The following is a 14,399-nucleotide window of genomic DNA, read 5'->3' as shown; positions in this document are numbered from 1 at the left end:
CAAACACTAACAAACATTCAGCACAGACAATGGGGATGCTGACATAAAAAAAAAAAAAAAGTGGCGCCTTTCAGGACACTAAAAAAAAAGTCCACAAATCGGTGAATGAAAAAATTATAGGATCAAATGAAAACTACTTACTAAAAATGGATGTTTAAAAGTACTAAAAACCAACAAAAAATACCAAACACTAACAAACATTCAGCACAGACAATGGGGATGCTGACATAAAAAAAAAAAAAAATAGATCCGGGGCTAAGAGAAAAACATCCGAGGCTAAAGCCCCGGAAGCCCAGGGCTAAAGCCCCGGAAGCCCAGGGCTAAAGCCCCGGAAGCCCAGGGCTAACGACGCCACTGCACAGGACAGCCTGATCACAAGAGTCGACGGTACAGTTTACATTTCCTCCAACCAGAGCCTAACTAGAGCCACAGTCTGCGAATCAGAGGCAGAGTAGGGGCGGGTCTTCGGTGCCAGCACGTTGGGTTGTCTCAACGTAAAGAATAATACTGTACTGTACATCTAGCTGATTATCCATAAAAAACGCACGTTAATCGAAAATACCACACCATTACTGTACCAATGACAGTCAAATAATCAACAGAAAAGCATTACATTGCAAAATAATATGTCCAAGTCTGTAGTGTCGCATGCACACACACACACACACATACACACACACACACACACACACACACACACACACACACACACACACACACACACACACACACACACACACACACACACACACACATAGAACGATAGTTCCCTCTCTCCACCGTGTAACTCCACTCCCCCTACTGGTTGAACCAGGCAGTGCAGCGTCAGCAGCCGTCAACTCGCCTCAAATAGCGTCACCAAGCTTGGTACCGGCGGGAGATACCTCGTTTTCCAGTCCCCCATCTGTAGTTGTAACTAGTGTGCCTCAACAATATTCCATGCATCGTAATATTTTTTTCTCATAATCAGGTCTTTTAATGATAATTTTTACATTATTACATCATTATTGTTATTGTTATTATTAAAATATTATGATGGTTGTATCAACCCTAAATCTGAGTTGGGGGGGGGGGGGGGGAGAATGCAATGCAGACAAACAGCTGCATACAGTGCGACCATTTCACTCACATTTGCCCATTCATTTTTGGACACATCACATGTACTGTACGTGTGCTGTCATAGCTCCACCTACAGGCCTAATGGAGAACACCAGGAGAACACCAGGATGTGAATGGAGGGTGAATGTGAGGTATATCGTGTAAATACGTTTTGATTGATCGCAAGACTACACTGTAAAAAAATAAATAATAATAAGTTACCAGAACTTAAAAATATTGAGTTCAGTTACTGTGCATTAAGATTTTCATGTGCAGAGAGCATGTAGAGCATGGAGAGAGCATGGAGAGCATGGAGAGAGCAGGTAGAGCATGTAGAGCATGTAGAGCATGGAGAGAGCAGGTAGAGCATGGAGAGAGCATGTAGATCATGGAGAGAGCATGTAGAGCATGTAGAGCAGGGGTAGGCAACCCTAGGCACGCGTGCCTGCATTGGCACGCAGGGGCATTTTCATAGGCACAGGGGGCAGCATAAAAAATTAAAAAAATTAAAAAATATAATATTTTTTTTTGCTTTGAAATATTATAGTGAAATATTTTGCACTGTTGTCGCATTTATCTTGTTGAAATCCTCCCACAGGTTCTTTACTACCACATATTTAATTGAGACCCTTTATTTGTTTATTATTTCAATTTAGCTGGAAATACATTGCTACATCATTCAGTAACATTTGCAGAGCCTTATAACAAAAACATTATTACGGTCACCATTGTGACCAGTGGGATTAATCAACAAATTGTATTATTTATTTTTCTATTTCATTGAACATTGCACATGTTAAAACCATTTTTTTACTCAAAATGTGAGTATTACCAAGTCAACTTGTGTTCTTAAAACAATGACAATAAACATAGTTTTATTAGGTTGAAATAATGTGGTTGTGTACTTATTTTTCTGTTAACTTATTATGGTTGAAAACTGAAAACCTTAATGCACAGTAACTGAACTCAATTTTTTTAAGTTCTGGTAACTTATTATTATTATTTTTTTTACAGTGTAGTCTTGCGATCAATCAAAACTTATTTACACGATATACCTCACATTCACCCTCCATTCACATCCTGGTGTTCTCCATTAGGCCTGTAGGTGGAGCTATGACAGCACATGTACAGTACACACACCAATGGTGTGTGATGTGTCCAAAAATGAATGGGCAAATGTGAGTGAAATGGTCGCACTGTATGCAGCTGTTTGTCTGCATTGCATCCCCCCCCCCCCAACTCAGATTTAGGGTTGATACAACCATCATAATAATATTGTTAATAATAACAATAACAATAATGATGTAATAATGTAAAAATGATCATTAAAAAGACCTGATTATGAGAAGAAAAAAATTACGATGCATGGAATATTGTTGAGGCACACTAGTTACAACTATATTTCAAACAGGCACTCCATGTCAAAAAGGTTGCTGACCCCTGCTCTACATGCTCTCTCCATGCTCTACCTGCTCTCTACATGCTCTCCATGCTCTACCTGCTCTCTACATGATCTACCAGCTCTCTACATGCTCTACATGCTCTCCATGCTCTCCATGCTCTCTCCATGCTCTGCATGCTCTCTCCATGCTCTACATGCTCTACCTGCTCTCTTCATGCTCTACATCAGGGGTGTCAAACTCATTTTCACAGAGGGCCACATCAGCATTATGGTTGCCCTCAAAGGGCCAAAGACCGTATAAATGTTAATGTAATGTAAAATAAATGTAGCTACTCATTTACATATTGTTAAACATGTTGTTTCTGTATTTATTACTTATTCAAGTTATACATATTGCATATGCATTTGCATAGATGTAAAAATATATGTTAGCTTATGTTATTTTAACAAATAATTTTAGTTTATCAGAACCCCATATTACTCCATTAATCAATGATCAAACCATTCAAGTAAATAACAAAGAAGAAGATCATCAAATACAAGCTATGACATTAAGTTTGTTCAAAACCTTTTTGTCACAGTCAAGAGGGGCAGAACTAACAACTGAGCTGCAAAGAACACGTGGGACAGATGTAGCAGATGTTACAAAAACAAATGGCTGCACACAACCTTGCAGAGGCCATACATCCAACTAATGGAAGATAGTTTAATTAACTTTAATTAACAGATTGCAGAATGGGTACAGTACAGTACAGCTCAATACACACAATTGTTAAGGGGATGCAGACCAGAGAAAGACTTTCGACTTGTTTACATCAGGGTCCACCATTTTCAATTCATAATGAAATTGCTATTATGTGTCTGCACTGTTACCTTCCTCCTCCCTCCCAGAAGCAGTCGCATTTTTATCTCCTCTCCCACCCTCCAGAGAACACCTCAAGGCCTCTCTCTTATCCGCTTGGAGACGTCCGTACCAGCCCTACAGCTCCTTTCCCTAGAGCCTGGATCTGCCCTCGCTGGAGACGCTCGGCCGTTTTTGACCTTTTTCTTCTTTTTATTTTTACAGCAGAATCCTCAACTCGACTCGACTTTTGACCGTAATATGGATCTAATAAGCTGGGCTTTTACAGCGATTGATCGCATATTCTCGACAAGGAGGCAGAATGCGGATGACCCATTATGCCCTCTTGGGAGCTATCAGGTGGGATACACCATAAATTCATACGGGACCTGGCTCACGATATGCTTTTTCCCGTTGGAGATAAACGACGTTGAGGACGTATATCTTCTAATTGTCATGCTGCTCGGCTTGGGCTCCGTCAGCTGTTGGATCTGGTACTGTCTGAATCTAATTCGGAAGAAGTTGATTCCCCTGGCCAGGGATATGGCCGGGATCAAAGACAACCAAATGGAACTGTTTAAAAGGATCGCTGACCTCAATACCCTGTGCGGTGATGAACAACTGAGCTCCAAGACCATGTTGGAACGGTGCGAAATCTACCACGTAGATGAACAATCGTGCTTGAAGACAATTCTTGAGAGACTTGCTTCTAACCACGCAGAGGAACTGTCGCGGTCTCAGGCCATTCAGGACATCACGTCGGAAATTATGGACGTGAAAATAAAGATGCCACCGTACCGTGCTAATAGGGGGTACGATGATGGTGACGATGATTAAACTAAATTGACCCAATTCTGACCATATGCAGCAATCTGCCTCGAGCTGCATGTATTATCTTATCTTATCATGAACACACAACTGTAACTGTACTAAAAAAATAACAAAATAAGGGTTGTCTCAGTTCACAACTATATTGGTCAAGTTTTGGGTGGGACTTGTTTGCGTCCCTACAGCTTCTTATTCAATTGAGCGAGATGCTCGGTTAAGTCACACAGGCTTTTTTCCTTTGTTACTTCATCAATACCTCAGATGTTCAACATATATGTATGTGTAAGAATGTGTAATAACTAAGGCTGTCAAAGTTAAAGCTTTATTAACGCATTAACCCACAATTATTTTAACGCCGCTATTTTTTAACCCAAGATTAATGTTAAAAAGAATTTTAAATGGTAAATGGCTGCTTTTTTATATAGCGCTTTTATCCAAAGCGCTTTACAATTTGTTACTCACATTTTACCCATTCACTCACACATTCACACACCGACGGCAGAGGCAACCATGCAAGGTGCCAACCTGCTCATCAGGAGCAATTAGGGGTTAAGTGTCTTGCTCAAGGACACATCGACACGCTGCCCGGGAGGAGCGGGAATCGAACCGGGAACCTCCGGATTGCCAGACGACTGCTCTACCTCCCGAGCCACTGTCACCCCCAGCTCTTGGGGGGCCACATCAAATGACGCGGGCCATGAGTTTGACACCTATGCTCTACATGTTCTCTCCATGCTCTACCTGCTCTCTACATGCTCTACCTGTTCTGTACATGCTCTACATGCTCCCCATGCTCTCTCCATGCTCTGCATGCTCTCTCCATGTTCTGCATGCTCTCTCCATGCTCTACATGCTCTACCTGCTCTCTCCATGCCAGACCAGGCTGCAGAAACAAATTAGTGGGGGGGCATAAAATGTTCTCGGGGGGGCACAATGGTTTTTCAACACAGGTTCCCTTTTATACGTTTCAGCTGGGACAGCGGCGCTGTGGCTTGCTTGGCGCTGCCCACGGTGCTGAACTAAACAGCAGAGAGGCAATTGAAAAATCTAATTTCTCTCTATCTTAAGAACTTTCACTTATACAAAAACAGACTGAACGGATATATATAACAGACCTGCCGGGGCAGCGGACTGAGAGCAGGGGACACAAACAGGCTGGATAAGATGGTCAAGAAGGCCAGTAGCGTGGTTGGGGTGGAGCTGGACTCTAGCGAGGGTGGCGGAGAGGAGGAACCTTGCTAAGCTCCAGGCCATCAGGGAAAACCCCTCCCACCCACTATACACAGACTTGGCTGACAGGAGGAGCATGTTATAGGCTCACACTACCTAAATGCAGCACTGAACGGCACAGGAAGTCCTTCATTCCGACAGCCATCAGACTATACAATGCATCACTGTGCTTCACTGCATCACTGAGCACAGAGTGACAGTTACCATCTTCCTGGACTCTTACTTTTTAAACAGCACTGTGCAATATTACACCTACTGTAGACTTCAGTATATTTTTACTGTATTTATTTACTGTATCTTTTATTCTATTTTTATTCTATTTCATTTTATTCTATTCTTAGGCCATTTGTTTTGTTATTCATATTTGTGACTTGTTCTGTCTAAATGTTTAATGTTGAGTGATTTGCAGTGTCAAATTTCCCTCAGGATAATACATTTCTATTCTATTCTATTCTATATCTTTGAAAAGTCTCAATTTATTCAACACTTCTGAATTCACTGACAAACTGAACTGAACTGACAAAAATAAGGTGCATAAAAAAGCAAACAAAATTCCTCCACAGGCTACTCACCATCATAAGTAGAGAGGCAAGCAGTGTTTGGGGACATAGTGAAATCTTCTTAAAACACTGTCCCTCCACTCATCCCTGAACTTTTTTGTTAAGTCCTTCTCAAATGCCAACTGAATTAAATTGGCCTTAGTTGCGTCGATGAAGCATACTAAGGCGATGTTCTGTAAAGACGCTCTTGAGGGTAGAAAACGAATTCTCACAGAGTGCCGTGCTAGCTTCAGTAGTGTTGTTGTTGACATCAGTGCCCACTAGGGCTGTCCCCGACTAAGGATTTGGATAGTTGACTTTGATTGAATTTTTTTTTTTACCAGGGTGGGCACAGCTGATTTTTTTTTTTACAGTGTAGTCTTGCGATCAATCAAAACTTATTTACACGATATACCTCACATTCACCCTCCATTCACATCCTGGTGTTCTCCATTAGGCCTGTAGGTGGAGCTATGACAGCACATGTACAGTACACACACCAATGGTGTGTGATGTGTCCAAAAATGAATGGGCAAATGTGAGTGAAATGGTCGCACTGTATGCAGCTGTTTGTCTGCATTGCATCCCCCCCCCCCCCAACTCAGATTTAGGGTTGATACAACCATCATAATAATATTGTTAATAATAACAATAACAATAATGATGTAATAATGTAAAAATTATCATTAAAAAGACCTGATTATGAGAAGAAAAAAATTACGATGCATGGAATATTGTTGAGGCACACTAGTTACAACTATATTTCAAACAGGCACTCCATGTCAAAAAGGTTGCTGACCCCTGCTCTACATGCTCTCTCCATGCTCTACCTGCTCTCTACATGCTCTCCATGCTCTACCTGCTCTCTACATGATCTACCTGCTCTCTTCATGCTCTACATGCTCTCTCCATGCTCTGCATGCTCTCCATGCTCTCCATGCTCTCTACATGCTCTCTCCATGCTCTCTACATGCTCTCTACATGCTCTCTACCTGCTCTCTACATGCTCTCTACATGCTCTACATGGTCTCTACATGCTCTCTGCATGCTCTACATGGTCTCTACATGCTCTACATGCTCTCTACCTGCTCTCTACATGGTCTCTACATGCTCTCTACATGCTCTCTACATGCTCTCTCCATGCTCTACTTGCTCTCTACATGGTCTCTCCATGCTCTCTACATGCTCTCTACATGCTCTCTACATGCTACATGCTCTCTACATGGTCTCCACATGCTCTCTCAGGGCTCTACGCTAACCTTTTTCACTAGGGGCACAGGTGCTCCTAAATGAAAAAAGTTAGGAGCACACAAAGAAATTTAGGAGCACCCAAAAATATTTAGGAGCACAGTGAAAATATTTCAAGTAAAATAGTTTTTTTTTTTTCAAAAATAAATGTATATTTGTACTGTGCGTGCATGTGTGTAAATTAGCTCTTGCTACAACCCTGCATGTTTACATTTTGTATTTTGTACTTGATGTTCATTAACATGTGCTGTCCCTATCAAATAAACTATCAAATCAAACTACTGCTACAAAAGTAACAGTCACTTAACTTTAGCTTTTGCCCCTTTTATGCATACAATGCCTATGTTTTGGCTGTGTTGCTCTTCTAGATAAATAATCCTTTCAGGGTTGCCTATTGAAATACTGTACACCTCCAGTACAGAAACATTGTTTATGAGTTTGCGTGTCAGGTAGACCATTGATTGACAGTCGAGTCTGCCAATTACGTCACACCGCTTGCACTCCGGCCGTCCGGCGCTGCAGCTGGACCCTATTGCCCACCTCTGCTGTTCATAACGCTAGCCAAGTTAGCTGTACACACATACACAGTGGGCCGGCAGTTACTTTGGTGTAGGGGTGTAACAATGCATCGATCCTAAGGGGAAAATTCAACTTCATCGATTTGAAAATGTTAGAAATTAGAATCGATTATCGCAATTTGAATGTGTACACAGTGTTATGTTGTTATCATGTCCGTTACAGTCAACACAACGGCATATGCTACTGCATCAACGTTATGATTAACAAAGCAAGGCATTCGTTTTGTTGCATTAACGTTATATTACTAACTATTGCTATCGCTAAATCTAGGTGTTCTAAAATATATTGCTATTGGTAAGACTAGAAGTTACATGTCTCGGGAAACTCGCATATCGCAATGGTGGCGTTTCAGGAAGTAAACAAGCCAAATGAGAGCTTCCGATTGGTCATTTGCTTTCTTTCTCATGAAACCAGTCACGTCACTCTACTGTGATTGGACCGTTGACTTGAGTGCAATGTGGGACTTGTAGTTTTTTAACGATTCTCGCGGCGGAGGAAAAAAAGACGAGAGAGGCTGTAATCTGTACTCGCACAGCATGCGCGTAATTGATTTTTACGGTTCGCACACACATATTTTTAGGGGCATATGAGAGCAATTTGGTCGCACTGTAGAGCCCTGTCTCAACATGCTCTCTACATGCTCTCTACATGCTACATGCTCTCTACATGGTCTCCACATGCTCTCTACATGGTCTCTCCATGGTCTCTACATGCTCTCTACATGCTCTCTACATGGTCTCTACATGCTCTCCATGCAGGGCCGCGGGAAGTCCGTGGGAAGTGGGGGTGCTGAGATATTGATAGTTTTTGATTAATTTTTTTTTTTTTATATATATAATTTTTTTTTTTTAATAAAATATATATATTATATAATTATACTTGTAGTTGTATTGTCTGCGAGACATCTCCACCACGCAACAAGTCAAAATGCTCGCTATCTGCAAACAGCTCCACTGTCTGTGTGTATACTCTGCTTTGGTCAAATCAGATTCACATTCAGCGTGCGTGGGGCCTGAGAGTGCTGGGGCTGACGTTCTGCAGATGGATACTGAGTCAGAGGCTAGAGCGATAGTTCAACAGGGTCTGAAATGTGAAACGTGTTATGACTTATGAGGGGGTGCTGAGATAAGTGATATAATAATAACGTCATAGGTTTACCACTCTGGTAAACCAACACTCTCGTTCACTAGAGACCACGCTCTCACGCTCAGCTCTGCGGAGCGTGCGAGACAAACATGTAATCGTTTTGATGCACACATCACAGCCCAGCTTACCCCACCTGTTGCGCGGTGCCCTCCCTCTGCAATTCGTTCCCCGCAGCCCCTGCCGCACCCCTAGTTCCCGCGTCCTTGTCTCCATGCTCTCTACATGGTCTCTACATGCTCTCTACATGCTCTCTACATGGTCTCTACATGCTCTCTACATGCTCTCTACATGATCTCTACATGCTCTCTACATGCTCTCTACATGCTCTCTACATGCTCTACATGGTCTCTACATGCTCGCTACATGCTCTCTACATGCTCTCTACATGCTCTCTACATGGTCTCTACATGCTCTCTCCATGCTCTCTACATGCTCTCTACATGCTCTCTACATGCTCTACATGGTCTCTCCATGGTCTCTCCATGCTCTCTACATGGTCTCTCCATGCTCTCTACATGCTCTCTACATGCTCTACATGGTCTCTCCATGGTCTCTACATGCTCTCTACATGCTCTCTACATACTCTACATGGTCTCTCCATGGTCTCTCCATGCTCTCTACATGCTCTCTACATGCTCTCTACATGGTCTCTCCATGCTCTATACATGCTCTCTACATGCTCTACATGGTCTCTCCATGGTCTCTCCATGCTCTCTACATGCTCGCTACATGGTCTCTCCATGCTCTCTACATGCTCTCTACATGCTCTCTACATGCTCTACATGGTCTCTACATGCTCTCTACATGCTCTCTACATGCTCTCTACCTGCTCTCTACATGCTCTCTACATGCTCTCTACATGCTACATGCTCTCTACATGCTCTCTACATGCTATCTACATGCTACATGCTCTCTACATGGTCTCCACATGCTCTCTACATGCTCTCTACAAGCTCTCATACCATTTGTCTGTTTTGTTCCACAGACGACTTTGCAGACGAGGAGGAAGTACATTCTTTTGGATACAAAAGGTTTGGTAAGTAAAAAGGCTGTTTTTCAATTTGACATGCCTCATGTTTTATTTCTTTATTTGATTGGTCTTTTATTAGCTTATGATCTCCCGGTTGAAATGCACACCTTGATTTCACAACACGTTAGACAGAACTCACCCCAGTCCTTAACCAGCTATACGTTATGCTAATTATGACAGCTGTTTCAATTGCAAATCACTGGTAGTCCAGGTTACAAACAACACACAGTGGTAGAATAACCACAATGGTGGAAGAAGGTACCATTCATCTTCCTACACTAAAAGGTGTGTTTGGATCTGTAGACTACTGTAAGGTTATGTAGGTGTGTGAAAACATTAGCATTTCAGAAAAAAAATGCCTTCACACAGTATTCCTACTCCAACACAAAAAGATTTAGAAATGATTTCCATGGGCCAGGAAAGTTCAATGAGCTACTCTCTCCCAAAGTCAGAAACCGAGTTTTCAGAGGATCTACAGAGAAGTGGGGAAATTGTGAGAACACACTGTGTAAGAGTGACTATTCTAATTGGTTTCTATTTCTCAACTGGTATTCTATTCAATTACAATATACAGTTGTGGAATTCTGGACCTAATCATATCATACCTACAGTAACAAAACCTTCTCAGATGGGGGTCTGTAGCCTAATGTGTATCAATGTGGGAGAACCACCGTCTTAGACCAAAGGAATAACATGTATGAATTATTCAATTGGTCATAGTTCCCCTTTATTTACAGACACACCAACTGGAGATGGTTCTTTTTATCAGGAGTCCTTCATCAGTTCTCTGTTTTTGTACGAGAGACACACATTGTGCTGTCTGAGCACACGCACACCCACACACACCCACACACACACACACACACACACACACACATGCACGCACGCACATATACACACACACACACACACAGACACACACACACACACACACACACACACACACACACACACACACACACACACACACACACACATACATACATACATACATACATACATACATACATACATACATACATACATACATACATACATACATACATACATACATACATACATACATACATACATACATACATACATACATACATACATACAAATACTTCACAGGAGACAGAGAGCGTGCTTCGTCATTATACTGTTGGTCCAACAGTAATTTGGTATTTGGGAACTTCACTCTCTGTGCTGTTCTGTTGAGGGGGGTTGCTCCAGTATAATTCATTCACACGGTTTGGCTTGAGTCCACGAACGTGGACGGAGACCAGGCCACGTGAGCGGATCGGCGCGGCCGAGAAATCCGCTCTTCACTCTTTAAAGCTTGGTCCGCTCCGCTAATCGCTCATGTTGACCCCGCCCCCAAGTCGCTCTCCGCTCGCTCCCCGCTCACCTTGAATCGAGCGCTCCCCACTCCCCGCGCCAGATCGCTCAGCAGTTTTTTTTTTTTTTTTTTTGGAGCATGGTGTAAATTAGCTCAAACTACAACAGTCTACACCCCCTGGGCCCCTTAACAATTGTTTGTATTGAGCCGCATTGTAATTGTAGCCATTCTGCAATGTTAAATAACGTTGTTTATCCATTCACTAGTTCTATTAAGCGATGATAGGCTAGCCGAGCCACAATGCTATGGTCGCTGCCATTAACGTTAGCATGTAAGCTAACGTCAACAACAATGGCGTCGATACTTTTTCTAACTGGAGTGAGTGTGGGCGTCTCTACAGTGACAAAGCCTGAACAGGCTAGCCTATCACAGGTTCACCCTTCTCATTGGTTGAAAATGGCCTTCATGTTTGTACATCGCCATCTGTTGCTTTGGCATTGTACTGCATGTATATATTACATCAGTGTTAAACCACTGTGAGCGGCCTGGAGTGGATTGGAGCGGAGGAGAACTCTCGCTCCGGACGTCGCGCCGACTCATTTTAAAACCCACTCCTCGCTCACGTCAAAACGGGCCGCTCCGCGCCCCGTGCCGCTCACGCTCCGATCCGCTCACATGCACTGACGGAGACCAGTGTTTACTCCCAAACTCCAACTGTGTTAAAACATAATCTTCTTCATCAACGTGTCACTCGATAGGAAGCGTCCTGTTTGGGGGGCGGCTACGTGGCGTAGTGGGCAAGGCGCTTGCCACGAAATGCTGGAGACACTGGGCTCGCCTGTTCGAGCCCAGCGCTCCACATTTGCTTTCAGTTTAGCTGGTTGTCCGTACTAATACACATTGGCCGTATTAGGGGGTGGGAAACTGATGGGTGGGGATCGGGCGTTGTGGACAGCGACTCCTACAGGTCGGTTGGTGCGCCTGCGCAGTAGAATCAGGAAGTGTCGGGGGCAGCGTGAGCCTCCCACGCGTTACTCCTCGCCACTGAGAGATCGAGCTGCGCAGGTGAAAAGATGCGACTGCTGTTACCTCAAGTACCGGAGGGGGCTTGTGCTATGTAGTCAAGTCAAGTCAAGAGTTTTAATTGTCACGGCATACAGGTATACAATGAAATGCGGGTGGTCTTGCCCGCAACGATGTGCAATACAGTGGTACAACATATAATAGAATCAAAAATGAAAAAACAACATTGTGCAGTAAACAGGTAACAGGTAACATGGAGTGACATCTCGGTATCTGTACATAGTTATTTACAGAGCATATGGGACATGCTAGTTAGCTTTGGTAGTGCAATACACTGTTCCTGTTATTCTAATTTAAAGTGTCCTTTCCTTTGGCCATAAGTGTGCGTGTGTGCGACATGAGTGTGTGCCCGCTCATGTTAAAGTGTTAAGTGGCTGCTCGTGTGTGAGCGTGCACAGCGTGCGTGTCGTGTGTGTGTTTGTGTGTGCTTGTGTGTGGATAGTTCAATGTTCTGAGCACTCAATGTTCATTGTTCATGGCTCTGATGGCCTGGGGGAAGAAGCTGAGCCTCAGCCGCTCTGTCCTAGTAGCTGGGGTTCGCAGGCGTCTGCCTGACCTCAGCAGCTGAAACAGGCTGTTATTGGGGTGGTGAGGGTCTTTCATTATCCTGCAGGCTCTGGATTTGCACCTCTTGTTGTATGACTTAGTCCACATTGCAGCCGGCTTGTGGGAGGCAAGAAACAGCGTCCGTGACAGGGGAGGGTTGAATTGGATGATACGAAATTGGGATGGGAGAAAATATAGAAAATGTGAGAAAAAGTGGATCAAAAAAAAGGAAGCGTCCTGTTTGTCTTTCTCAGAGTGCGCACGAGTCCACGCTCATGGGGCCAGAGAACTGATGGGGAAGGGGGCCAAGAGTCGGCTCGCTTTTAACTTTTATTCAAATGAACTCTTGACATTGGGAAGAGTAGGAGGAGAGAGGGGGGGGGGGGCTGGGTGAGCTGCTGGACTCAGAGCAGTGTCCTTGTCCCTGGGAGAGATATGGCAGCTAGTTGGAGTGGCCCCACTCTCCAAGGGTCTGCTTCTTGACTCCAGGGGCCTCGTTGTGCAAGAGGATTGCATCATCGCTCTTCAACTCTCTTCAACTGTTAGGGTTGTAATCTCTGTATTCTGTGGCGAAACACATTGTTCTTTTGCTGTTTTGCCTCAATACATCAAATGTTGCATTCTTGTAGGGATGGGGCAATAAGCGGTTTCTTTCTCTCTTTCTATACAGTTAAAGGTGCACTATGTAGTTTTGAGAGAGAAAATGTACATTTGCAGAGCCTGCAGACAAAATTAGATAAACCTGTATTCATCCCAATAGGGAAACTCAGGAGTCAGAGCAGCAACAGAGAGAAGGAGAGGACAGGTACAGGTGGGAATACGGATCCAAGTCATTCTTTTAATTAGAGTCTATCGTATGCCTCTTTTCCATTGCATGGTACCTACTTGACTCTACCCTACTCTACTCTACTCGCTTTAGGTACCTGGTACTTCGTTCCTTTTCCACTGCAGGTACTAAAATAAAGTACTCAGTTTGTCTCCGTGTGGGGAGGCGGGGCTGCTGGTGTACAGCTGATAGCTCCATAGCTCTGTGAGAGCTCCAGCATAGCTATGTCCGTGAGCTAGGCGCAAGCCAGAGTAAAACACAGTTTTCAATCAATAACAACATTAACGAGACTCTCGTTGTGTCTATTCTGCTAACGCTAACGTTACCTCTCATTGTGTCTATTCTACAAGCGTTAACGTTAGCTAGGCTGTTTATGCTAACGTTAACGTTAGCATTAGGCTAACAACAAAGCTGTAACGTTACCAGTCTTGCGTCTATATGCTAACGTTAGCATTAGGTAATAACCGGTTTAAAATGGATGGTGATTACCTCACGTTGTGTCTATTCTACTAGCATTAACGTTACTCGTACAAACAATCAATAGCGAGTTATATTGATCACGCTATGTACGATAGCCATGCTAAAACGCTAACACAACATTAGCACCTAACCTAACAACAAGCATAAGCCTTAACAAGTCAGCGATCTTTTTGCGAGACTAAATGAGGCAGAATACACAGTG

At 43.4% G+C, this 14,399-nt stretch overlaps 1 protein-coding gene across 1 annotated transcript in view; it reads left to right on the top strand.

Annotated features, from left to right (window-relative positions):
• LOC311235154 (collectin-12-like) overlaps positions 1-14,399 on the top strand; it is a 212,570-nt gene that overhangs the window by 23,493 nt on the left and 174,678 nt on the right. Inside the window, exon 2 of the mRNA XM_084322512.1 lies at positions 9,897-9,947. Coding sequence (XP_084178638.1) covers positions 9,897-9,947 — 51 coding nt within the window. The remainder of the gene's footprint in view (positions 1-9,896; positions 9,948-14,399) is intronic.

This window comes from Notolepis coatsorum (assembly GCF_963971535.1).
Source record: "Notolepis coatsorum genome assembly, chromosome: 10".
NCBI lineage: Eukaryota > Metazoa > Chordata > Actinopteri > Aulopiformes > Paralepididae > Notolepis > Notolepis coatsorum.
The sequence above is the reverse complement of the archived record's forward strand: the minus strand, read 5'-3'. Positions and strand labels throughout refer to the sequence as shown.